Source organism: Osmerus mordax, chromosome 24, assembly GCF_038355195.1.
Source record: "Osmerus mordax isolate fOsmMor3 chromosome 24, fOsmMor3.pri, whole genome shotgun sequence".
Lineage (NCBI taxonomy): Eukaryota > Metazoa > Chordata > Actinopteri > Osmeriformes > Osmeridae > Osmerus > Osmerus mordax.
Genome location: NC_090073.1, coordinates 9,125,906 through 9,152,851, shown reverse-complemented (window position 1 = coordinate 9,152,851; position 26,946 = coordinate 9,125,906). Strand labels below are relative to the sequence as shown.

The window sequence follows — 26,946 nt, the reverse complement described above, 5'->3', positions numbered from 1 at the left end:
GATGAATGCGTTTTGTAATAACTTATTTTCATTTTTAAAAGATTTCCCAAAGACAGTTCATATTTAATTTAGCTTCCTAACGATTCTCTTTTAAAAGGCTCTTCATGTTCCTATGATGAGAAGGAAACATTATTTCAGTGTAAAGCTGTCTCAACACACGTCCTTGCTTTTCTGGCTTTTGATTCTCTCTCTCTCTCCATTCTGATTGGCTATTATTTAATCTGCGCTTCCGGGCGCACGGGCAAATAGAAAATAGAGTGAGACAGCCCTAGACCGTAATATCAAGGGCACTGCGTGTATGCCGTAAGGAAGGGAAGACCACTGCGTTGACGATTTTATGATGGCTGGTTTGACGTGTATCCTGGTTCTCTTTATTACCCTTTGCCATGGTAAGTTCGTTTGCCCACGTAAGGCCAAGGCAAGGCCAAGTTAATATTGACAACGTTAAGGTTTGCTAATGGTTGTTTGGTCTTGTTTTTTGGCTTAGGTGAAACTCACGTTGTTAATGGACCAGTCACAAGGAGGGACACTACACAGGTGTCTACGGTGAGTTTTATGTTAGTTTTGTTTCGCAGTTTCTTACGGTTATTTTGTTCACATTTTTAATAGCATGCATGTAGCCTACTGTATACCAAGAAATATCTTCTCTTTCATCTTTCTAAAAAAAGCACCTACGTCGTTTCACTTCTGCTTCTTATTTTTTTTATTTCATTAAATGTGTCTATGATATCACTGGTTATTTATGGCTGTTGGCTACTGGTATATAATAATTGTATCCCTGTGCATGGCTTGAAGAAGAAAAAAAATCTTCTGAACTTTATTTTCTAGTCAAACATCTGTACGGACTGCATCCAGATCGTAGAGCTGTTTAAAGATATGCTCACGCATGAAGACATTCAGGTAAGCTTTCCCTCGCATTCAACTACAGGCCACTTCAAACAACTTCACTTATATTCTATACCTTAGGGGCTATTGCAGCTACTGGCTGTTTTAACTGGGGGAACCCATTGTGATGGTGGTGATGTGAGAATGTAGTGTACTAAATGGGGGAGTCAGTTGGCTGAGCGGTGAGGGAATCGGGCTAGTAATCCGAAGGTTGCCAGTTCGATTCTCGGTCATGCCAACTGACGTTGTGTCCTTGGGAAAGACACTTCACCCTACTTGCCTCGGGGGAATGTCCCTGTACTTACTGTAAGTCGCTCTGTATAAAAGCGTCTGCTAAATGACTAAATGTAAATGGCTTCAAACTTAAACAGTCACAGTCTTGTATGTCCTCAGAAAGAGAACTGAAAATGGGAGACAAATCTTCTTCCTCTTTTTGTCATTGCACCTTACATCTTCATCCACCAGCCTTTAGCCATCTGTCACTGTTCCTGTAGGACTACATCTACGTAACTTTGAGCTGTCTGTGTAACTTCGAGTTACATTTACATTTAGTCATTTAGCAGACGCTCTTATCCAGAGCGACTTACAGTAAGTACAGGGACATTCTCCCTGAGTCAAGTAGGGTGAAGTGCCTTGCCCAAGGACACAATGTCGTTTTGCACAGCCGGGAATCGAACCAGTAACCTTCAGATTACTAGCCTGACTCCCTAACCGCTCAGCCATCTGACCCATAGAGCTGTCTATGTACCTGTTCTTGTAGGACTATATCTACATAACTTTGAGCTTTCTGTGTACCTGTTCCTGTAGGAGAACCTCTACATAACTTTGGACAACTTCTGCCTACGTCTACCAGGGAGTCAGAAAATAGCGAATTGTAAATCCCTGCTGCAAGAGCAGCTTCCTAAAGTCTACAAGTACCTGACAACCCAAATGGTGAGAGTCAGAGGTTGTTGTCCACAAGCTGCGGCAGATTGTCTCTGTTCTGCGTCTAATCCACCCTGTCCCTTTATGCGGCTGTAGGTGTCGGGTGATGCTTGTATGGGCCTGGGGCTGTGTGCTCTTCAACCGATGACAGGAGGGTCAGTGATGCTTCTGGGCAAGGATGAGTCCAGTCTCATGCCAGAGGCTAGCGCCAGCCTGCAGGTAGGAGGCCGACCACCACACGACATAAGCAGACGACATAAGCAGACGACATAAGCAGACGACATAAGCAGACGACATAAGCAGACGACATAAGCACACGACATAAGCACACGACATAAGCACACGACATAAGCAGACGACATAAGCAGACGACATAATCAGACGACATAAGCACAAGACATAAGCACAAGACATAAGCACTTGACACAAGCACACAACATAAGCAGCGGGCTGTTTGTTAACTCACAGAAAGACTTGCTACTCCCCGAAGTGTCAAAACTTTTATCCTCTCAACAGTTTTCTGGCAACGTTTCAGGCTGGTTGTCGAGGCTGTGGGCTTCTGTGAAGCCCTTGGCGACACGGCTTTTGAAAAGGGCTGTACAAATAAAGTTTTGATTTGACATTAGGTGCAGATCGGCCCTCAGTGCACCTTCTGTGTCCTGCTCACTAAGAAGCTGGAGAACATGCTACCAAAAGAGAAGATTGAGGTGACTCCATCTTACACAGATAACATTTACTGAACACCATCTCAGACACTGTTTTCTATTAAGACTTGCCCCCCCCACCCTCCCCTCTTCGCCCCTTCTCGCTTGGCTGTTTTGGCACTTGCAGGATACTGTAGTCCAGTTGATGGGGGAGGTGTGTGATCTCCTACCCGCTAGCTTCAAAGACCAGTGCGATAGCTTTGTCGACAAGTACGGCAAGAAACTTGTAGACTTCCTGTTGTCGTCCGCCACCCCAAACTCCATCTGCGTCCTGCTGCACCTGTGCCTGATCAAGGAGGCCCCTGTCCCAGGTGATTAGAGGAGCAGAGGGGGCAAGTAGGGGATGTGAAAGTTTCCGTGGCCATCGATTAGGCCTGAACGATTTAGGAAAATAAGATAATTGCGATTCATTTGACTTATATTGCGATTTAATATGCGATTATTATATGATGTATTATTAATAAATAGATATATACTACTGATCTCCAGTCAGCAACATAACACACAAAGTTCAGAAAACAGAGAGAACATGCCGCCTGTACCGCTTTAAAAATATTTTGGTAAATCAAAGCTAAACGTAGGCTAATAACATGTGCGTTGTACTTTATTATAGCGTCACAAATATGTGATCGTTCGATTGCACGAGTAACAGTAAAGCAGTTTGCAGACGAAGGATCAACTTTAAACAAACTTACTGAGGGACATCATATCTTCCGTGATGAACGCTTTTACTGCTTGAGTAATTTCGTAATTTTCCGGTTACGAGATTTTGTAACCGGAAAATTACGAAATTACTCAAGCAGGCATTTGCAACCGGCAATTGCAAATGCAATTGCATTTAGTCATTCTACAGTAAGTACAGGGACATTCCCCCAGGCAAGTAGGGTGAAGTGCCTTGCCCAAGTACAGAATGTCATTTTTGCACAGACGGGAATCTAACCGACTACCTTCTGATTAATAGCCCGATTCCCTAACCGCTCAGCCATCTGACCCCCGATTCAAACTTCTGACCCTGATACACACCTCACTTCCTGTTCCAGAGATGCTGATGCCCCTGCCCTCTGACTGCGAGTCCTGCCGCACTCTGGCTGCGCTGGGACGGCTGCGCCTGGGCATCAACGCCTCGGCAAGCCACACCTCCTCCTTCCTGCGGTCCGTCTGTCTGCAGCACCCTGGAGCCATCCCCAAGGTCTGCCCCCGCAACACGCATACCTTTCTTCATTCCTGGTGCCTTGTCCACCCTGCAATAACAACACCATTGACACATTGACGTTGAAGATTGATGTGTCGTTGTTCCTTTGTCGGTGCTCTGTACAGTGTGAGGTTTTCACCCGGCTGCACTGGTCCAAACTGCAGAAGGTTCTGGGAAGCCGTAAGAATGAGTGTCGGGTAATCTGACGTGTGCCAAAACTACACAGTCACAATGCTCACAGTGAAAAATACTGCTGGTTCACCTGGCATGGCCATGTGGTCTAACCATATTCAGACCACTTGCTGTTCCTGTGTTGTAGAGGATGGATCTGTGTGAGTCTGTGGGGCCGGAGATGCCCTTGGGAGAGGAGGCCTGTTCCGGGGGTCCCAGGTATCGCTGCAGAGACATGAAGACAGCTGAGCAGTGCGGCGTGAGTACAACTCTACAGGAGAGTTAATAACGATCAACTTCACGAAAAAACTTTTCGTAATTAATTTGGTTTTCTTCTCAATCCAACCAGAGTGTAAAATTCTGCCAGACATTCATCTGGAAGTGAATGGAAAACCAAACCGTGACATGTCGAAGCTGTTTGAGGAAGTCCTAACTGAAAACAAGTTGTGTTCGATTTTTTATGTTGCGGTTGACTTTTTATGAAATTAAATGCGCTATTGTCTTATGCTCTTCCTTTTGCAGAAGAAACTGTAATCAATTATGCACTGATGTTTGTGTTGCTGGCTTTTTAATTTCACTGATTTTTTAAGCACATGCTATGCAATCAACATTAACCAGTATTATACTATATCCTTCTAACTTTTAATGCTGTTCTCTTGAAAGATTTAAAACATTTCACGGTCCATATCTTTTCACCAAAATGTTTATTTCTTACAAAGCTATGCAACATGAGTCACTTGGACCTGATCATTGCTTGATAAACCATTGAAAAATCATTATTTCCGACATTACAATGTCCACTTCCAACCACTAGAGGGTGTTTGGACTCCAGCATCCCAGGCAGAATGCTGTTAACTTTTAAACAAATTGGCACTTGAAAAACGCCTGGAGAAAAGTCCTGTCAGGACCCTGTTGCGTGGTGAGTTGAGTGGTCACGAATGATGAGTCAAGTCACTGGCAGGCTCGGAGTTGCAAGGTGTCCGGTACGACCCCCCCCACCCACAGGTGACTGGTGTGACATACACATTGATTTTCAAAAACCAATAACAAAACCTCAAAGCTCATCAACTAGTTACACATGAATATACTTTTAAAGCATGTTTATTTGACCATTTCAAGTTACATTTAAAAAGTAGAGTGACAATCAAATCCAAAAAGAAAAATACATGTTTACATGTTTCTTGGAATCACAAATAAAATGTTGTTGTTGTCTTGGGACAGTCTTCTTGTGAGTTACTCTACAGCGTGTCTGCCTTCCCCCCCTTCCTCCCGCTCTTTACCTGCCTTCCTCACGCCCCCGTGTGGTTATTTGTGTCATCTTCACTCTCCCTTCGTTTCCAGATCTAAAAACGAGAAACACACATAGTACAAGTAAGTAAATCATTCAGAAATGACTGAACTTCAGACCAGACTTGAACGGCAGAAGGGATATCAGCTCTGCACCTGAATGTAAGCCTCTGACAAGGTGATCATCTGGGGCAGGATGTCCGTCACTTGCAGATCCTGCATCTCGTACCACTTCCCAGTTCCCTGCAGAGGAACACGGAGAATCAGATAATGTGCATCTTCAAGAGTCAAGATATTTAGTCATGTGTACAGTTAACTAAGTTACTCTATACAATGAAATTCTTATAGTGCAATGTCCTCCTTCCACATAATTACAATAAAAACACAAAAAAAGAGAGAAAAATATATAAATATACAGTCAGAATAAAATAAGGCACATAAATGAAGTTTTTCCAGTCATAAAAAAATAAAATAAATAAGTCAATGCAACTCAGATGCTTACGTGATGCAGGACATGTATTCTGTAGGCTCCCTCGGTCGGCTTCCCATCATGCACCACGTTGGCCACCAGGTCGTAAGTGGTGTGCTTCTCTGTGACCTGGGCCTCCTCAGTCAGGTACTCACGAAGGTCCACGTTGCTATGGAGACGGCAGGTGCAGAGGGCCGATCAGACAAAACCACACTAGTGTTTAAGGGGGGGGGGGGATACGGTCGATGAGAGACGTGCGAAATCCCCTTACGTGATGGGAAAGTTGACGATGGTGGGGTTCTTCTCCACAAAGAAGTTGTTCTTGGTGAATCTCTTGATGCAGAAGATGAGGTAGGGAGGCAGTTTGGTCAGCTGGAATTTTTTGAGGAAATTTTCCTTGTAGGTTTTATACTCCTACAAGCAGGGGGGGGGGGGGGGGAGGAGAGAAACATAATCATGTCACAAGGTGGGTCAACACTTCCCTCCAAATACGATGCTTTGCACTGTGAAGAGCCACGTTTCTTCAACTGCCCTGTACGTGTGGTACATGTGTGTGGTACATGTGTGTCTGTGGGGTACGTCTGTGTGTGTGTATGTGGTACGTGTGTGTGTGTCACATTGTGAGATGAATAAACGTCTCTTCTAAAAAAAAAACAAGACAGAGTTTCTGCAGGTTAATTGTACCTTCTCCGTGTTGCCGTTGAACTTGCCCAGGATGTTGAAGAGGGGGACCTGAGGGATGATCAGCTGCTCCTTCTCATCCTTGTAGAGGGGAGCCGTGGGCAGGTCAAGGGTCAGGTACAGGAAGGTGGACTCGGACATCTCCTCCTGGTACTCCTCCTTCAGCAGGAGGGCTTCCTTCTCCTCCGGCGGCTGGACACAAGACACCAGTTAGCATCTGTGCTGACCGACTGTGGTCTGATTGGTGTGTGTAAGCTGTGGTCACATCACACATTAGCAGGCTTACTCACCAAATCAGGGTGGGGAAGCTTCTTGGAGAAGATTCGCATGGAGCCTTGAAACACTTTGGTGATGCTCGCTTCAATGACAGTGAGATGGAGGCAAAGGAGGGGAGGAGGAAGGACAGATGTTCATTAGTTCCAGACAGATTCCATAGTCAGAAGGAAAACAAATGAGTCCATCTCCCAGCGAGACTCACAGGGCTTCTTCTTGGTCCCTCCCAGAGCTCCATGGAGAGCATTCAGGAACCAGGACAGGAAGTCCACCGAATCTCCTGCAGGATACAGAGAAGTACCGGGAACATTTAGAGCCAGGGAGGGGCATTCCGGAACAGGCACATTCTGGTACAGGCAAATTCCGGAACAGGCCCATGCAGGAACATTCCGGAACAGGGATAAATTCCGGAACATTCGACACGACTGCAGCCTCGTCTGTCAGGTGACAGCTTGTGCTCTCACCTTGCTTGGTGATCTGGAAGTTCTTCTTGCTGCAGAGCACCACAGCCTGCAGCATCTCGTGGGGCGACACGTGGGCCTTGAAGTTCCGCGGGTTCCACAGCTTGCGCATCAACTCCCCAAACCTCTGCACCAGCAGGAACATGATGTCACCGGGCGGCCGGCGGATATCGCGGTAGTTCTCCTCTTCCAGGAAGTAGTTACGCAGCGGCGGCACGTTGGACAGGGCCTGGTGCGTTGAAGAGAACAAGTATTACAGCGGTACTATTAATGAGCCTGGTGGTTAGGACGGTTGTCATACAATTTATGTTTCCAGTCATTTTAAGATCTCAACCTCTGCCATACTGCGGTCTAGGCTTTCTGCCATACTTCAATTCAGAGCCCTTTAAGGATATCATGGTGTACGACAGACATACCTGCAGCACCACGTTGGCATAGTCATTGGCTTTGATGTTGTTGAGCCCCACGATGCCAGGCAGGTAGGTTGTGCCGTCGTAGGCTCTATACAGCTTGCCCTGCTTGTCCAATCCAGAGATGTGTTGTTTGGTGAAAGTGGGCTTCAGCACATACTGAAATCACAAGGCAAACCATGTCAGATCAAAGGCACATGCCCGGTAACACCAGCAGCTCTCTAATGATCGTTATTTATTTCCTTACTAATGCAACTATGTAAACTGTTGCTCCCTGATAAAACACCAATTAGCCACTTGACTGCATTGAATGCTTCTGTAACCACAAGCCGGAAACTAGACTAGAACACTCAAACGCTCACCGTAATGTCTTCCAACGACGAGTCGATGATTTCGTAGTTATCAGGCAGGCAGTAGAACTTCAGTGTGTGCAGGTTGAGAAATACGTGGTGCGTGAACTGCACACTGTGCGTGTAGGCGTGAGACTTCAAACCTCTCCCTGAGAGAGACACGTACAAGCGATGAGTCTAAACATGTCGTAATTTGGTTGCTATTCACTTGATCTTCTCAAAACCTGCTAAGCTGCAGTAGTCAACATGAGGTAGCCTACCTTGGAAGTATTTACCACAGATGAGGCAAGCATACACGTTGATGTGGGAAAGAGAGATGGAGCACAACTTTTCAAAGTCGAAGTCCAACACGCTCCTGGAGAGAGAAGTTTATGATGGATAGATCAGTTAGAAAATAGAAACATGTTCTCCCACGATGAACATAAGGTTGCACAGAACTAACAAGTTTACGCCACTGTGAGATGAAGGCTAACATTAGCTACCTGTTTATTGTGTCAAGGTATGGACAGTGGCGGCTTCTTCGATCTTCTGAGTCATTAGAGCGGCCAAGTTTGGATGGCACTGTAAAACAAATCTCCACGTTATTTAGCACTCATGTAATAGAACACATACATTAGCTCTAGCTTGCTGCACAAGCCATGTGAGTTTAATGCTTAAATAAGCTATTAAGCGACCACTAATTTCCACATTTACAATAATTAATTTCACTAACTTATGTTAACGTTAATATCTACTGGTGCAAGTTCCACTAAAACAATTGGAAACAGTGTTCAGCTAGCTAACTTTAGTCGGTCCGTGGTAAACGTAGCTAGCACGTATTAGCCTAGCTCGCTTTGGAAGCTACATTTCACTAGCATAACAAAGTGTAGTATCTAGTTAGCTACCATCGTCGTCATCGTCGTCTTCAAAGTCAGCTTCTCGTTCTCTCTTTACAGAAACCATTGTGCAATATTATTAAAGATATATAAGTTATGAAAACAGTCAACAGTCTAGCCAACTAGGACGTTCACAAATAGCATAAACGTGTAGCCAATACCCTAAACACCGTGCACCTACTAGTTCCCGGTCATATCTGGGCCAACCAAACCCAACCCCAACGTTTACTAGAGGCCACTACGTAAGGTTCAATCTAGCAATCTTCATCATCAACCCATTTCGTGCTAATTTACGTCTACCAACTTGTATATATATAATATATAAAAAACTAATTGATCAGATGACGATGACTGTTGGCGGAACTACCAGATGTTCAACTCAGGGTGCATTTATGTCTGGACAGAAAAACCCTTTCACAAAGCTTGATTGATGTTGCGATGCAGTTTGTTGGGTTGGGGAACAGCTTTCAAGGGAGTAGCCAATAATTCACGTTCCAAATAACAAAATATTTAAAGTTATATTATTTAGGATGGATATTTTAGGGGATGATGAAGCCCAGGATCTGAAATTTAAACCTGGGGGTCGTTTGGACATGAGCCATGGTTTCTTACACCACATCCGAAGGAACCAGATTGCCAGGTGACCGCCAACCGCAGGCTAGCTAGCTTGTGTGATAGCAAACATTGAAGACTTATCATTCAGTATACTTTCTGGATGTACCTAGTGAAGTCTTTGATAAGTATGTCTTTGCTATAACGATCGATAATTTCCCTCACTGCTGGCACCCCGGACATGCGCAGAACGGGCATAAGGGGGCCCCCTATTTCTGTTCTGATATGGGTTTTCATCAAACAACTTTTAACGACTTGGCGTTTTATTACAAATAACGTAATCAATCAGTGATACAGGTGTGATAGGATTTCATATTGACCAAGTGTTGTCTTGTTCGTTAGAGATGATTATGACAAGGCGGTGAAGCAAGCTAAAGAGCGCCAGAACCGCAAGCAAACAACAACTCCTAGACGCCCACGTCGACCAGACATCCAAGTTTACCATCCACGAAGAAGCAGTAAGAATAATTCAATGTTTTATTCATTTTGAACTGTCCAATATCTCGATCTAGGACTTCCTCAGTGAGTGTGCTTGTGTGCTTGCAGATGGGTCGGAGACGGGTGTGGGTGGAGCAGATGAGTCGAATGAAAGTGGGTCGAGTTCGGAGGCAGAGACCCAGGGAACCGAACTGTTCTGGCTCGACTACCAGTCCGACTCCGGAAGTGTCACCTCCTTCATCGTACACAAGGTCTGCACGTTAGCGTGTGTAACCGGCACACTGTTATAATGTTAGGTACTCAGGGAGTTAGATAGCTGAGCGGTTAGGGAATCGGGCTATTAATCAGAAGGTTGCCGGTTCGATTCCAGGCCGTGAAAAATGACGTTGTGTCCTTGGGCAAGGCACTTCACCCTATTTGCCTCGGGGTAATGTCCCTGTACTTACTGTAAGTCGCTCTGGATAAGAGCGTCTGCTAAATGACCAAATGTAAATGTATTGCATGTAAACAATGTTATTATTAACCATGTGTAACACTACTATTACATGTAATGTTGTTGTTTTTTCAACCACATCCAAAGTCGTACAAATCAATGTCCTTGTGTCCCATGTTGACCTACCTCAGGGAGACAAGCCAGAGAGGGTGGTGGAACGTGTTGCAGAGGGGAACGACCTGGACAGAGCCATGAGGGCAGCACTGCAGGCTCGAGTTCGACAGGAAATTGACAAACGAGGGGACAAGCGCTGAGCAACGCATCAAAGGGGATTGCTTGTGCCGTCACGGAGACAGGAGGGAGAGTGTTAAAGAAGCCAGGATCCCTTCAGTGTCCTCGGAGGAGTCCTATAGATACATATATGACAGCCGTATAACTGGGACCAGAGGAAGGACTTGAACCTAAGGCACAGAGGATGTTTCAGGATGTTGGTGGTGTTAACCAGCAAAGCTGAGCCCCATGTGCCAACTGCTCCCAGGAAGTAAACACACAGCATTTTAACAATAACATAACAATCGTCTGCAGAGAATGCTGGTAAACTGAACCAGGTCCATGCAAACTGAACAAATTTGAGGTTTCAACCTTGAAATTGATCTTCTTGCATCTGAAAATTAGTTGCAAAACACATGATGGGGAAACGGTCGTTTTAAAAAGGGAAAGAAAATCACGGTATATGCAAGTCCTCTTCGGGAGAAGAAGAACAAGACATGGTGTGGTTTGATGTGAGGGGTCTCGACCATGTGACTCGACCATGTGACTACTGTTGATCAGCTGACCTGTGACCACCTGGGTGTGTGGACCATGTGGTCTCCCTGCTCTGGAGAACAGACTGACACACAGACAGAACACCAACAGGCTCTGGAGACTGTCACCCTGGAGACTGTCACCCTGGAGACTGTCACCCTGGAGACTGTCACCCCAGGACAGTCTCTGTCCAGTATTCCAGTCTGTTTCCATAGACTTTGTACAAAACTTACCCGTGTGTTTGTGTGTGTGAGTAGGAAGTTTTTGCATTTATTTACATTTGTTCTAAAAAAAAAATTTTTTTTCTCTTTGTGTTTACATGTGTTTGATTTGACTGATGAGCAAATTCAGCAGCAGTTTTGTCTTGGTGACAAATTTACTTCACTCCGTCCTCTATAAGTTATTATAGATATTTTTTTGAGAGACTTATTTTTGATACTTTTATTTTTCTGGAAAGTCCTATGTTTGTGGTGTCTGCGTTACAGATAATAAAGGCATTCATTATGAGAAAAAAAAGTGTGACGAAGCCTAAATGCAAATCGACTGACAATAATATTCTGATTGAGCTACAGATCCTCTCTATTGTCATCTGAATATATAATGTATGGAAGTGTGTTTTTTTTCTTCTTCAGGGCCTTAACATTGAGAATAAGGAGACCGGGCAATACTGCTGTTCTACGCTAGGGGGCAGCACAAGCTTTGTGCGACTGAAGCTTAGTTTCTTAGATTTAGATTTAGTAGATGCCCTTATCCAGAGTGACTTGAAGTAAGTACAGGGACATTCTCCCCGAGGCAAGCAGGGTGAAGTGCCTTACCCAAGGACACAACGTCATTTTGCACATCCGGGAATCGAACCGGCAACCTTCTGATTACTAGCCCGATTCTCTAACCGCTCAGCCACCTGACTCCCTACTACTCCCTAATACTGCTGTTCTACACTAGGGGGCAGCACAAGCTTTGTGCGACTGAAGCTTAGTTTCTTGTTTTGAGGGGGGCGTTGTTACAGGCTGATATACTGGGAGGGTTGCGTCTTCCTGGGTAACGCTGAGTTGCAGCCGTGCCCACGCCCGCTATGGTTGTAGCTTAGTTTGGACACTTGATAGTTTAGTTACCGATTATATTTCTTTCCCACGACTACAGTTCCAACATTGGCTTGTGGGAAGGGCACCAAACAAAAAAAAACACTCAAAAGAAAAAGTTATACATATATATATATATAGGGAATTACGTCTGGAAACACAATCTGATATTTACGAACAAGCCTGGAGATAAATTCATTGTATTCAGTAATGCATGAAGACGTGCTAGTTTCCTGGCTGGGATACATGCTTGATCAAGCCATTACGTCAGTTATGCAAACACTGAACTCGGAGGGGGAGGGTTCTTTGATGCTATTGGTGGGATGGAACCACACCCCTTAGTTCCTGTACCCCCTGCTCTTTCTGATCGGCCCACACCGCTTCCCCCGCATGTGACTGCAGTTGTTAGAGAGAAACATTCCTTCGACGACAAGTGTTACAGTTACAGTGTTACAGTTAGCCCCTGTTTGGCATGGGCCCGTTATGCAACATACATTACATAAATAATTGCAAGATTAAAAGGAAGCTAAAGGTGGATTGAGCTTTTCTCAACCACCATTTTATGACTAGCTATTGCTGGGGATCTTTTGGTTTGATTGGCAGAAACTTGTAGGCCATTCTTTTGCAAAACTTTTGTTCAAAGACTTGAGTCTGACCATGGCTGGAGCCACAGCCTCAACATCGTAACCCCAAAGATATCTGCAGAGGTTATTTATCTTTGTGTCTTTATTCTTTGCAATAGTCGTTTTTAGGCCTGAAATAGATTAGTGAACTGTTATACTGATAAACAAGAACTCTAACCACACGACCTCAGACGTAGCACCGCAGATTTGGCAATGTTCTCAATATCCCGTCAAAACTGACCATCTCACGTTGAGAGACCTAACGTTAACCCTTGTGTTATCTTCGGGTCGTTCTGACCCATCAGTCATAGTCAATTCCACTTTACAGGATCTTTAATGATCAAGAACGAGAGGGTTTGCTGCAACTTGTAGACAATTACGGGGAGTAGGCCTAACCCTGCATGTCTGTTGCTGTTGTTTTACATTTACATTTACATTGTCATTTAGCAGACGCTCTTATCCAGAGCGACTTACAGTAAGTACAGGGACATTCCCCCGAGGCAAGTAGGGTGAAGTGCCTTGCCCAAGGACACAACGTCAGTTGGCATGACCGGGAATCGAACTGGCAACCTTTGGATTACTAGCCCGATTCCCTCACCACTCAGCCACCTGACTCCCCTTTGTATGTTACTACTTTGTTTATCACAACTGTACCACTGACACTAATGCTCCCAACAAAAACGAATATAAACATGGCACATTTTTATCTGCAGCCAAATGCTTTAACGCTGAGCTATACCAATTCCATGGTGTGACGTCTCCAAAGCCAGCAGTCCACGGACCCCAATATGGCTAGTCTGTGGTGTACATTATGGTTAGACATCCTCCGATGCCTATATTAATATGCGCACGTGGTCTTCCTTTCTCCAGCCACGCTCCTCTCTAGGATAGTGAGAGTTTCAAGGCTGTAGCCGTTTCCTATCAGTGTGAGAGCGGTTGGTATCTGGAGCTGTGTAGCCAACACTTTGCTCCATAGTAGACTGAAAACCTGGTGTAATGAGTAACTGTGTATTTTGCTTTTCGTCTGTGTGCTTGGCACAACGCATAATTTAGGTAACACAAATGTAATATGTATAACACTTGTATAGATATCAAATGTAGGCCTATTTTAGTGCGTGTCGTTAATACACCCTCAATACCAACACCATCCTATGCAGGCTACACTGAGGAAAAATCCTTTAAGACGGTAGGCCTAACCAAAACTTAATCAGCTTGCTGGTGACATTAGTTAAATTACACACCGGCTGTTCCCCCATGTTATAAGTCATACGTCTAGGACAAGCAACATGAACTTTGTGGCTCAGTACTGTACAGCCACAACGCACACCACACCAACTGGTATGTGTGAGATATAATTAGCGGCTCGCTTGACCATGCCGACGTGGTCCTGAGTGAACAGCTGCTGCAGAATGGCGTCAGTATGAACACCGTTTATCCCTCTACAAATACCAGCTTCTCACAGTTATGAATTACTAAATAGTAGCTAGTAAACTTCTAGGACTCAAAATATAGGTCTTGAACTGTGGGATATCCTCAGTATATTTGATTTTTTGACCTCAAAGTTATCTTTTTATATAGCCTATATGTACAGTATTGGTGTTATTGGTCTTGTGATCAGATGATTCGATGATTCAGTGAATCATCGAATCGGCACAAGGCCGCTGGTGACAATATAAACTAGCTTACAACCTATAAGCTTACGTTTCCCTACGCTATATTGTTTACTCGATCAATCTTAACTGACAGTGTTACTTTATATCTGGTTGGCCTAGTTCCTCGAAACCAAGGAACTTTAATGAGAAGTTATCTACAGGCGACCTAAATGCATACTGAAAATGTTGGAAGAAAGAGTTTCTCTTCAACTGCTGAGCAGCTGTGACTCAGAAGGCATGCAGGTTACATTGCCTCCAGCAAGTGAATTCAGAGAAATGTGCAAGGTCGACGCATGTCATCGTCCCTTGGACTAAAAAAGGTCTTCCTCGTGCTGCTTCTGTACTCCAGACCTACCTGACCAAGTTAGCCCGAGGGAACCCGGGTTGCCGGGAATCAAATGTCGCCTCAGTATTTATGCCAACAGCCAAGGGAACGTTTGAGCGGCTCCGGTGAAGGTTAGACACGTGTCATGGAGCGGATATTTGCCCCTTCACTCCACAGTTCAAACACTACTCACAGTCCTTAAAGTGTTGGTCATACAGCCACCAAATCAAATGATCAATCCATCCATCAAATTGGGAAATTATTAACTAAACAGGTACGCTAGAAACACCATCACCAACATTTTGTTTGTTCAATGGCGTAAGATTAACAGAGAAAATACAATAGAAGTAGCACCAGGCCTTAATGAACTTATCTTCTGTGCTCAAGTCAAGTCTATAAATCCGTTTCAACAATAAACAATACCTGATTGTTTCCATGCTAAGAAGCAAGCTAGTGTTATAGGTAAAGAAAACATGTACTAAATCTTCTAACAAATCTTCTTAATATCAAGAGCTAGGCCAAATATAAAATGTCCAAAACTGACGCTGGTTTGTGCAAATGCGAGGTAGTGACTGGTCTCCCCAATTAAACAGAGAGGATTCAGCTCATAAGATTACCAATGTAGATTTGGACTAAACCCGATTTACTGAAGGCTCAGCTGCAAAAAACCTCTGGACAAATCAGGATTTGAATGCATCGCTATACAATGCATAAAAGGTCGTTGGCAGTACAGTGGTAAAACCGTTGCGTAGTTTATGCTTACACAACCGTCTTAAGGCCTTAGTCTCATGCAGTCTGAGAACGCATTTTTCAAGCAGACACAACTTTTCTAGGCCGCACTTTTAATCTCACAAGGGGGTCACAGGGTCTGTTTCTGTATAAAGTCGGTACTGTACTTCTAAACATATGATATAAACCAGATTGAATAATGTCAAATTCCAGAGCAAGTCCATACTTTATTGAACTGTGAAAGTCTGGAGGGATTGTTCTTTGTTATTTAACCTCTGGTTAACCAGGAAGGGTTAACTAAAATCCATCAATTTTTCAAATGCTTACCGAGCCCCCCAAACTGACTCATTCTCTAAATTTAAAATACCCTTTGTCACTTGGACAAGTGCCTGTTAAACAAGGTTCTGTGAAGGACTGTATTGACTAGTACTACATTGTACTCAACTTACAAGGCCCTTAGATACCGCAAGTGGAATATAATTAAAGCACAAACCCACAGGTTCTCATTTAAGCACCACCAGCTCAGTTTAACTTTATATGACCTGCTTTTAAAATCATAAAATAAACGACACAGGCTACATGCTTCATGATGGAAAGATGCCTTTTATTTCAGGTAATTGACAGGAGGAATAAATATCAAAACCTTTGAAGACAGAAGCATTTACAGTACAAGCTACCTGATCCTCAAGATATTGGACGCACGTAGACAGAGCAAGAGTGGTTGTGGGGGAGGGAGGGAGTAGAGGAAATAGAAAAGGCACTCCTACACTCACTGTGGCCCTGCCGGCTGACCTCAGTGGTAAAAACAAATGGGGGAGAAATAACCTATACCCAAAACGCAGGCAGAGGGTGGCATGTAAACATGTCTGGTTTCTCTGTACAACACCAGACTAACTCTGCCACCCTCCCCCTCGCGCCACGGTTAGGGACACTGATGAGGAACAGCACCAGGCCCAGAGGCTGTGAACTACATTACCGGGTGAGCCGGCAACGGATCTCTGCGGAGGCACACCAAAGCTTTTCTGTAGGACACTTTGGAACCACGAGAGACACGCCGAAAAAGGTAATGTTGTTTTATTTATTTTTCAAAATCAAAAAACTAGATTCAGAAACTCAAGCCTTCACCGTTTCAGTCGAAAGCTGCCTTCTGATTAGCTCAGCTTCTGTCTCCACGCCGAGTTTGAGAACAAATAAATAATGATCTGTGTCACCATGTGCACTTTTTAAGAGCTCCTCATCGCGGTGACCGAGTCATCCTCAGGGGATAACGACAGGCCAGGTTTCTCTGTAGCTACACCCGCCGTCGATACCCAACCTGGGGAGTTCCCTCAACATCAAACCACGTTTTACAAATGTAAAAAAGACAAGACGGAAAAAGGAGTTTTCATAAATATAAATTTCAAGGTTAATAACAGACGATCCAATCGACACCATTGTTCAAACTGTCCAGTATAAACCCAGACGCCCCCTGTAGACCTTAGCAGTGACATAGCAGCTTCTGACTTTTCTGTAGTACGCCAGAAAACCGCAAAGGCCTGTTCAGGGACTCGAGAGATACTGCTCATCCTGGGGAGAACTTGAAAAACATGACTTCCTTGTTCCTCAGCCTGCAATGCATAGCATATCTTAACCACTGACCCTAAAAAAAAACGTGCCATTTTTACATCCTCCACAAAGATATGGGGAATAAAGCAAGGAAGGGGAACAAGGACAAATGGGGGAAGTTGCTCAGTACCAATAAATTACTGAAACTGGTGAGGGACTCTTAAGCTCCATTTGATCCCACACAAGCAGACTTCTACTATACGGATGCCCGCAAGGTCCCTTACTAGAGTAGCACCAGTAAAAAAAAAACCAAGGATGTTGTGTATACGGTCTGTCTGTCGACACTGATGGTAGGGCGGACCTAGTAAGTATGGCCGAACTGCAGCTGATTGGATGGTGAAGGTGAATTAGTGTAACGAATACAGCACTAGTGTGCCATGTTTCATAGAGATGATCTGGTAACATCCAACCATTCTTCCTATATCCCTTTCCTGGGGAATGTGAAAGACGAGTCAAGAAAGCACTAGACAGCAAAGACTAAAGATGGAGAAGGAGAGGGTGGGGGGGGGGGGGGGTGCAGGAGGGAGTTGACGAGGCCTCTGATGCCACTACGAGGGAATTTTTTATTTAGAATAGGGCCTTTTCTCCCCCATGGATCATGAAGGCTTCTCTGTAGTATACACCAACAGGCCTGGGAGAGAAAAGCTTGACAGGTTTTAGTATTTGAGTTTTTTGGGCACTTCCCACGGGAAGGAATCTCGGCCAAAGTGGCCGTAGGCCGCTGTCCTCTGGTACATGGGCTTCTTCAGATCCAACTCCCTGGAATACACAATTAACTCATTTAGCAGCTGTCACACACCAGGAGAGCTCAGAGGCAGGCATCAACACACAGCCGTAACGCGCTCAGGTAATCAGCCAGTGGGGAGTGTCGAGAGCCACAAACGGGAAAATAAATAAATAAAATCGGACAGAACTTCAGGAGGCCCGCTATGAAAGGGATGAAGCGTCCAGACTTACCCTGCCAACCTACTCAGCCTTGAGGTGTGAGGACTGCAGCTTGGAGGGAAAGCGCATCGATCCCATTTATAAATATAAATAAATATGGCACTGAACTTTTAACAAGCCTGAGAAGTCATTGAACTTCAGTTGGAACCCTCCCCCACCTCTTTCTCTCAGGGGTAATAAAACGGACTTCAGCCTCTAACAGATTTGACAGCTGAACTGTGACCTTAGGAGCTGCATTTGTTCCGTGGCGCATGGGGGAGGGGGAGCGGGTCGTGAATCAGCGAGCCCTGGCTGGCACATTCAAAAGCCACACAGGAAGCAACAGCAGGCGGTGGACAAGGAATGGGTGTGGCCAGGCCACTGTCCAGCCACTACACTGCAGGGCATTAAAGCCCGCCTCTAGCTGGGATTGACAGCTCAGGCAGACCGGGTTAGGGTTAGAGGAGGCAAGATTAGAAAGAGGGAGGAGCGAGGGGGGCGGGATAGAGGGGAGGGTGTTGATTGGCTCAAGAGCCACGCGCACCGAGGAGGGTTCTACATTACCTGACAATGACCCCAGGTCGGAGGTCAAAGTTCTTCTTCACGATGTCCAGCAGCTCCCTCTCGCTCTTCTGGGAGGTTCCGTAGTGGAAGATGGAGATGGAGAGGGGGTGGGCCACTCCGATTGCATAAGCCACCTGATACAGAACACGACACAAGCAATCAGGTTGGACTCAAGGACTTATTAAAAATGAGGGAGGTATTATAAAAAATGTACTCAGCTGGCTAGACAAACAAATGTGTTTAAAATGTGAACAGGGGACGTAGGTTTGTTTGCAAATGTGGGGTGGAACAGCACTTTGCTTCTTTTTTTTTTAACTCAGAATGCAGCCATTAAATATAATTTTCTTAAGTGGGAGGGGAAATCCATATTGTCGGCACGTTTCACAGCTCTCCCCCCCCCCCCCCCATCCCTCCCCCTCACCTGGACCAGCACTCTCTTGCACAGCTCAGCCTTGACCAGCGACTTGGCCACCCAACGGGCAGCATAGGCCGCTGAGCGGTCCACCTTGGTATAGTCCTTCCCTGAGAAGGCCCCTCCGCCGTGGGCCCCCCAGCCCCCGTACGTGTCCACGATGATCTTACGACCCGTCAGGCCAGCGTCTCCCTGGCAACAGAACAAAAGGACGTTTTAGGAGGAAGAGCACGTCACAACTGGTTTACTTTTCCGTCCATAAAAAAAACTTGGGTTTCCCATTAGGTTTAATTTTGACTTGGTCAACTTATTGTCCATTACTTTAACATCTGTAGTCAGCTTCTCTCCCATCTTTAGTTTTCCAATGTTCTAAGAATTTACTGTACTTTTTGGGGGTAAAAGCAAAAAATCCTGACTACAAACTCCCGACGTCAACATGTCTTCCCTGCTAGCGCCATTCCCGGAGGCGGAGTCTGACGCTCACCTGACCTGGAGGCGGAGTCTGAAGCTCACCTGAGGGCCCCCGATGACGAAGCGCCCGCTGGGCTGCAGATGGTAGATGGTGTCATCGTCCAGGTAGACGCAGGGCACCACGGCCTTCACCACCTTCTCCTTCAGGGCGTCACGCATCTCATCCAGGCAGATGTCCTCGTCGTGCTGCACGGACACCACGATGGTGTGCACGCGTACAGGCAGCATGGCGCCGCGGTCCTGCCTGTACTGGACCGTCACCTGAGGAGACGGCAAACAGAAAGTTTGAGAAGAGGCTCTGGGTTAAAGGTCAAGGGGGAGGAGGGGAATAGGAGACAGTAAGGGGGACAGAAAAAGAACGTCCTGTCCCTTTTTCTTCAGGAGAAACATTTAAATAACATGACCTTGACAGAAATAGGCCAACGGGTTCAAATTCCTGCCCTGGCTCCAGTGAAGAGGTCTACCTGGGTCTTAGAGTCGGGTCTCAGCCAGGGAAGGGTGCCGTTGCGGCGCAGTTCGGCCATCTTGGCGTTCAGCTTGTGGGCAAGGACGATGGTGAGGGGCATGCACTCCTCGGTCTCGTCCGTGGCGTAGCCGAACATCAGGCCCTGGGAGAGAAGACAAAACGTCAGCTATGGAAAAACTTAAACAACGCAAAGTATTCTTTTGGCTGCTGCTTTTCTCCAAGGAGCAACTATAGCACAGGAGGAGAGTGGATTTGAACTTCGTGATCCACAGTCGAAGTGCTCTAACCACCAAGCTGCCCCCCCCCCCCCTTCCCCTTACTGCAACATAAACACAGAAAGCTGCTTCTGCCAACAGTGTTTGCTGCTGGTCGGTTGCTCTCAGGGCGGAGCAACGGACCCAAAACACACACCTGGTCCCCCGCCCCGATGTCCTCCTCGTTGCGGTCGATGTGAACGCCCTGGGCGATGTCAGGAGACTGCTGCTCCAGAGCCACCAGCACATTGCAGGTCTTGTAGTCGAAGCCTGCGAACGAGGAGGGCCGTTAAAAAAAAATGGCACAGTCAGTAGTTTCGAGTGCAGAGTGGATTTGAGGGATGGCTGGGAGGGGAGGGCATTAGGAGAGATTTACATTTAGTAATTTAGCAGACGCTCTTATCCAGAGCGACTTACAGTAAGTACAGGGACATTCCCCCCCGAAGCAAGTAGGGTGAAGTGCCTTGCCCAAGGACACAACGTCAGTTGGCATGACCGGGAATCGAACTGGCAACCTTCGGATTACTAGCCCGACTCCCTCAGCCAACTGACTCCCGACTGAGAGATACGCACCTTTAGAAGAATCATCGTATCCGATGTGACGAATGGTATCACGTACGACCTTCTGGTAATCAACTGTGGCTCTTGATGTCACCTCTCCTGCCAGCAGGATCATTCCAGTCTTGGCAACAGTCTCTGCGAGAGGGAGAAATGAAAGTGAGAATGCCTTTTTGTTATCTGTGGCAGCAGTGTTGTTGCCACAAAACACAATAACCTGCTATGCACGCTTTCAATAGGGTGCTAAATAATGCAGGAAGGAGTCGCTGACTTCATAGCAGGATGAGGTTGCATCACTTTTCTCTTACCACAAGCAACCTTGGCATCTGGGTCCTGCTTAAGGTGGGCGTCGAGCACGGCATCGCTGATCTGGTCGCAAATCTTATCTGTGGAAAGCAAAAAGGTTCTCAGTTATTGATCCGCTGTCTAATGAACCTTGACCTTTGTTGACGACATTGGCGGCCACACTAATTTTTCACTGCGTAGCTGAAATCGTCCACGTCGGAATGTTTCAGTTCCGTTATCCCAACTACGCTTTTTATGTGATTGATCGGGACCATTAATATTGTGATGTCGAGCGCGCCTCAAATTGAGTGTGCAAACCTACTGTACGGCGGTTTTGAGTTTCCATGACCGCAGCCTGGGATCACGTGGTTGGTGACCGTTAAAATACATTACAATTAACAGTTGGCAGTCGCCTTAACACTTAACATTTAGGCGTGTGTGCACCGTTCGAAAATGTTCATCCATGCAATGTTTGTGTAGAGCAAGAACTAATCTAACCATCCCGGCTTAGCGGATCATATTTAGACAAATCTTGGGGCTCGCGGCATCACACAATCAATAGAGTCTACGTATTTCGTCAGATTCGCATTAGGTTAGCCTATCGGTATTGGCGGGCTATCTTGTCCGCAGGTAAGGTAAAAAGCTAACTAGCCAGCTATGCGTGCTTCCTTGGTCACAATAGCAGCCTACATTTTCAGCAGGGAGTTTTGCCCTCAAGATTGCTAACAGTTGCAAAAATTATGTCAGACCATTTGGCCCACCCACATATGGCCATGCGGCAAGATGCTAGCTAGCAGTAAAACACGAGGCTTGAGATGGACCATTAAACACAGGCAACTAGTATGTCAGGTATCGAAAGATAATTAGATCTTTTTCCCATGCAACAACATTTTCAGAACACTGTTGGTGAATATATAAAACACGTAAGTAATAGGATAAAATGAAAATCGGCACTTGGTAGGCTTGTGTTTGGCTTACGGGCTAACCCGGTATTACGGCGTTAGCTACCTAGCTAATATCTTACCGGGATGCCCTTCTCCGACCGACTCCGAGGTGAACAAGAAGCAGTCCTCCTCAATAAGGGAGTTATGAAAACCGTTAATTTGTCCGTTCATCGTTTCTATAGTTCTTTACGGAAATACAAACGCTTTAGAAGTATGAAATGTATCAACACAATTACAACCGGTGCTTTAAGCTAATGGGTCCGCTTTCTCGCTCTTTCTACCCTGCTGTGGTTCATTCCAGGCATTCACGCACTGGATGGCGCAGCCTTCCACTATTTATTCTCGGTCGCGCAGACGTCACTGTGGACTCTACCATATCAAACGTGGGGGTGGAGGTTGGCCTAAAACATGGACCAGGTAGTTGGAACAACGTGTTCTATGTCTTTCTTTCTCTATCTCTAATAAGTATTACGAGACCAAGTCAAGGCTTTTAATTAAGTTACAAAGCAGAAAGCCTAAGTTGATCAGATTTGTCCGGAGGGTAGGGTGGGTGAAAATCTGTATTGAGTTACGTAAGAGATAACGTACACAGTCTAGGCTTTTGACTTCATTGTACAGCTTTTACTTAGTCATAAATGTATTTCAGGTTCATCAGGTGGTTACTTTTGGCAATGCTTCTGTCATAACAATGTTACCGGCAGCCGTAAATCAAATTGTGGACGTTGGGTTGTAGGTCTGTTACACTTCAGTTTATGTTCAAATGGGGTTTTAGTGGGTTTTATTACACTTTATTGGATGGTGGATTTGAGAACGGCTATAATACTCATTAACGTTAACCCTGTCACAGGATACTGGTTAGATGCCCTCCAATGATATGTGATATCCATGGACAGTCGATATACATGACAACACTCAAAATGGACATTGATTGACACATAGATCTTCAAAAGCAGAACCCAAGAGGTTAGTAGGTCCACCATCCAGACGTCACGTAAAAACTCGCAATATCAAACACTACTTCTTCTTCCTGAATATCAGGAAAAAACGACGCACGAGGAAGTGGTAGGAATATACAATAACCAACTATTTGTTTTACTTTAACCACAGATAGCCAAGCACTATGAAGAGTGACAAACAGTGCAGAGCAGCTCGCAATAACCTAATATTGTGTTGTGTCACAGGGCAGATGGATGAGCGAGCTAAGCTTCGTCGCTGATGTACGTGGCTGGGTGTCTGTGTAGTGTGAGTTACAGGACATGACAACCAGAGCTCTCTCAAACGTCTTTTACTTTATCTAGAAAACTGATCTTTGGCCAAATCTGTGCCAGTGAAATCAAACCCCATCATTGTATTTTGTTGGAGGGAAAATAATAAACAAACGGAAGCTGCTGAGTCACCAAGGATGTTGGTATGGTTTTCCTTTTCTTTACTGAGAGACATGAGTCATTTATGAATGACACGATTAAACAATTTGTTAAGACCAACCCTAGCTGCCTGATACAATAAGGTCACAATGACAGTGCATTTCCCAGCAATTGTGATAGCCTAGGGGCTCCGGCGGTTACAACAAAGTATGATTTTGTTTCTATTCCTTCAACGGTTCAAGAATCACACCCTATGGAAAACAGAGTGGTTGCCTTTGGCCCACTTGGAGTTATAGTCATGATTACAATCCTGCAGGATAATAGCAAGTCTACGTGGAATACCAAAAACTCAAATGCGCTTCATTGGCTCATCGCACAATGAGGAGATTCTTATCAGGAAAACTTAATATTGCCATGCCACGCTCTGTCCTACTGAACTCATTTTGTTACCCCCCCCCCCCCCCCCCCATCCATCTTCTTGTTGCACTACAAATGCGCTACGTGAAAGACTACTTCTGGGTTCAATGTAATCGCTGTGAAATGATTTCGGTGTAGCCTACATTTGCTTTACATGAAAGTATGCAGTGACCTGTCCAGTCTTCGCTCTGTTTTTCGTGTTTGTGTGTTTTGGTGTCACCTGACCACGTCACCCAACATGTCATTGGTATTGCATCAGTCCGACAGTGTCACGTTGGAGGCAAAAAAATCTTAGGGCGTTTATGTACACAATGAATATGATATCAGCATATTTGGTTCCTAACAAATATTTATTCATAAATCGTGTCATAAAAAAAAATTCTGTCACGGTTACGAAACTACCATTGAAATGCAATTACGTCATGCTTGTGTAACATGACAACACCAGTGTGCGTGGATAGTAGTGCCTCTTTTACACACTTTTTTTATTGGTTGCAAAACCCATGTTGATATTAGACAAGACTGAGCTTGCCTATACTATTTGGGGAATTCCCTAAATAGGGCATTTCAAAGTCCACATCCACATAGTCAATGTGGATCAATGCAGACATCCCAAGTCACCCGGGAGTCTCTCGCATTTCAATAGCGGCTCCCTGACGCCCGCAAATGCCATACAATCTCTCGGAAATCGGGGATTTTGTATTTAGAGCGAGCGAGAGACAGGTATAGACAAGTGCATATCGCGCGTCCTGACTGCATCTCGGGGGGTGAGGGGGGGTAGTACTTGCTGGGATGTCTGTCAATGGTCGTATGATTGCAATAGTTGCACAGGACCACCACGCATACCCAATACAAGAACAGAAGGTAGCTCACAACTGTCTTACATAAGGTTGTGTGTGGTGTCTGGCCCTCCAGTTTGGTCCACTTTAGTCTGGCCCTCCAGTCTGGTCAACTTTAGTCTGGCCCTCCAGTCTGGTCCACTTTAGTCTGGCCCTCCAGTCTGGTCCACTTTAGTCTGGCCCACCAGTCTGGTCCACTTTAGTCTGGCCCTCCAGTCTGGTCCACTTTAGTCTGGCCCACCAAACAGGAACAATAAGACTCTACAAACAAACCAGCTTGAGGATGAGCTTTATTCTTCCGTCTGGACAGCGTGCGTCTGTGTTGTAGAGGAACCGGAGGGCTTCAAGCTCTGACACGCTCACATCCAACCTCGTGGGAAGAGCCACACACCTCCTTCAGGATGTCAACATTCAACAACCAGTTAGTCTTGTTAGGTTTACGGAAATCGCTCCGCCCTATGACAGTCAACATCTATCTCAGTTAGTACGTACAGTACAAGCTTGCAGAACCTAATCAACCCACAATAAAAGACAATGAAGGCTAACATTTATCTGCAGATAAAACTTAATTTAAATCATTTTTACACAAAAGTATGCAGTGTGCGTGGATGAATATATAAAAGTAAAAAGAAACATAATACAGTACATTATGTGAAATGAAATATAAAATCAAATGCAATATCACTACACACCATTTTGCATTGAAATGATTGGCCAGCAGGATTCAGGCTCATCGGACACTCATAAGAAAATAAATCTTTTTGGCTTTGATTGTCATCTTTTTTCTATTTGTCATTTACATACATACTCTTGCCTGTTTTAAACACAAAATACACATATAATCACATTCTTTAGTTAAAGTTTCTATCCATATATATATCTTTATCATTGCACACGTGATCATATAACATGATTTAAAAAACAAGATTTTAGAATAGTGACAGTCCTTTGGAAAACGCTTTTCAATCACCATTGATAGTGATATTTTAAATCAACCGATAATCTACTCCTTCCCTTTTTGCACAGATCTAGTCCCTGAAATGAGCTTCAAGACATGTTCATATACAATACAGTAGCAGTTAAGTTCCAGTGAAAAATCTAGTTTCTTTTGTCTTTTTTTCAGTTCGATCTGTTGAATATAATCAAATGTGTACAATACACAAATAAATTGAATGAAATACATAAAAGTCCTTCTGGTTTCTGCAAGCACACGTATCCCGCTCTGTTCCTTTAGCCGTTATCTAAGAGGTCAAACTGTCCTCATCACATTTAGTAAGTCTCAACAGCCAAATATTTTACAAAGAGGAGTCAAAAACAGCACTTAACGGCACAAAATCACAGTTCTGGAATGTAGAGTATGTCCAGCAAACCATGCAATCACATACATACATACACACACACACACACACACACCTGCAAACATCCAAATACACAATCACTTCCCAACAAACCCAGTCATATAACACATACACACACAATTAGGTTAAAATACAACAACACACGCACTCCTAAGTTACAGTAACAGCCCATAGGTAAATAGTCTAGGATGGTGCACTGGAGGTCACAAGCTACCAATCCAACACATTACTACTACAAATGACAGTGTCAGCTAATCACCATGACTACTGATAAAAAAGAGAGGAGGATGAGAGAGGAAGTGTGTATGAGGGTAAGAGAAAGAGAGAGAGTGAAGTGAGAGACAGGGAGGGAGAGGGAGAAAGAGAGGGAGGGAGAGAGAGAAATGATGTGAGACACAAAGAGAGGGAGAGAGGGAGTGAGAGATAAGAGAGAGGGAGACAGGTGAAGGTTAAAGACCGTAGAACTAGAAAGAGAGGAATTGAGAGAGAAGGAAATAGGAATACAGTAATTACAAGGTACCCTGAAGGTGAACACTGCCCCCTATTGACTAGACACCTTATTGTCATCCTGGCTTTGCTGTACAGCATGTTGAATTCTGTCGAAAACTAAAGAATGCTATTGGAATGGCGTTTTTTATTTAGGTGTGGATGCATGCTTCCTTGTTCCGCGTAGGGCCTTACGTTGTACAATAGAGCCATATGGCTATTTCCATGGAAACATAAGACACAATTCTCTACTGAACTGTAGACCAGACATAATTGAGGCTCCAAATTCTGGCCGAATACTTTTCGTGGAAGCTAAATGGCTTACCTCGTGAGGAGACTGTTCTCCTGCCCGCACATGCTAATCTGCAGACTAAGTCTCAGGGGCACAAAGCCTAATACACAGTTTCAAAACATCTGAGAAACAAAGCGTGAAGTTGTACTGCCCCTGGATCTCGTCGTGTGAGGCTCTCGAAAGCAGCCGACAGGGCCCTGCCTCACCCTGCCTCGCCATGCCTCACCCTCCCCAGAGAGGGAGAGGAGGGAAAGGAGAGCGAGGAGGCAGAGGAGAGAAACCTACACTTATTTATTTTTTTAAAAGGAGAACGCGAGAGGCTTTTAAAAA

At 45.0% G+C, this 26,946-nt stretch overlaps 4 protein-coding genes across 5 annotated transcripts; 2 read left to right on the top strand and 2 right to left on the bottom strand.

Annotated features, from left to right (window-relative positions):
• Nucleotides 1-258: 258 nt before the first annotated feature.
• On the top strand, nt 259-4,569 carry sftpbb (surfactant protein Bb). 2 transcript variants are annotated; one of them, XR_010874783.1, is made up of 11 exons: nt 259-389; nt 488-546; nt 829-900; nt 1,693-1,818; nt 1,906-2,028; nt 2,436-2,516; nt 2,641-2,824; nt 3,554-3,702; nt 3,831-3,885; nt 4,025-4,135; nt 4,226-4,569. XR_010874783.1 is itself a non-coding variant. In XM_067228228.1 (11 exons), exons 1-11 carry the CDS (start codon nt 338-340, stop codon nt 4,259-4,261), a joined length of 1,065 nt encoding a protein of 354 aa, XP_067084329.1. In that variant the 5' UTR covers nt 259-337; the 3' UTR covers nt 4,262-4,569. The 2 variants fall into 2 exon arrangements, 1 of the variants encoding a protein (XP_067084329.1); XM_067228228.1 differs by having other exon boundaries at nt 3,831-3,902.
• Nucleotides 4,569-8,885, bottom strand: usp39 (ubiquitin specific peptidase 39). Its single transcript, XM_067228227.1, has 13 exons — nt 8,692-8,885; nt 8,290-8,368; nt 8,068-8,162; nt 7,820-7,956; nt 7,464-7,616; nt 7,051-7,276; nt 6,792-6,866; nt 6,604-6,671; nt 6,317-6,505; nt 5,904-6,046; nt 5,666-5,801; nt 5,320-5,406; nt 4,569-5,219 (listed from the first exon to the last, which is right to left on the bottom strand). Exons 1-13 carry the CDS (start codon nt 8,747-8,749, stop codon nt 5,166-5,168), a joined length of 1,500 nt encoding a protein of 499 aa, XP_067084328.1. The 5' UTR covers nt 8,750-8,885; the 3' UTR covers nt 4,569-5,165.
• A 171-nt stretch (nt 8,886-9,056) lies between these two features.
• c24h2orf68 (chromosome 24 C2orf68 homolog) lies at nt 9,057-10,732 on the top strand. Its single transcript, XM_067228184.1, has 4 exons — nt 9,057-9,322; nt 9,637-9,752; nt 9,841-9,983; nt 10,357-10,732. The coding sequence occupies exons 1-4, from the start codon at nt 9,213-9,215 to the stop codon at nt 10,477-10,479; spliced, it is 492 nt and encodes a 163-aa protein (XP_067084285.1). The 5' UTR covers nt 9,057-9,212; the 3' UTR covers nt 10,480-10,732.
• A 5,228-nt stretch (nt 10,733-15,960) lies between these two features.
• On the bottom strand, nt 15,961-22,157 carry mat2ab (methionine adenosyltransferase 2Ab). Its single transcript, XM_067228233.1, has 9 exons — nt 21,941-22,157; nt 20,940-21,017; nt 20,647-20,769; nt 20,231-20,343; nt 19,818-19,961; nt 19,396-19,614; nt 18,892-19,074; nt 18,471-18,604; nt 15,961-17,741 (listed from the first exon to the last, which is right to left on the bottom strand). The coding sequence occupies exons 1-9, from the start codon at nt 22,029-22,031 to the stop codon at nt 17,639-17,641; spliced, it is 1,188 nt and encodes a 395-aa protein (XP_067084334.1). The 5' UTR covers nt 22,032-22,157; the 3' UTR covers nt 15,961-17,638.
• Between the last annotated feature and the right edge of the window lie 4,789 nt (nt 22,158-26,946).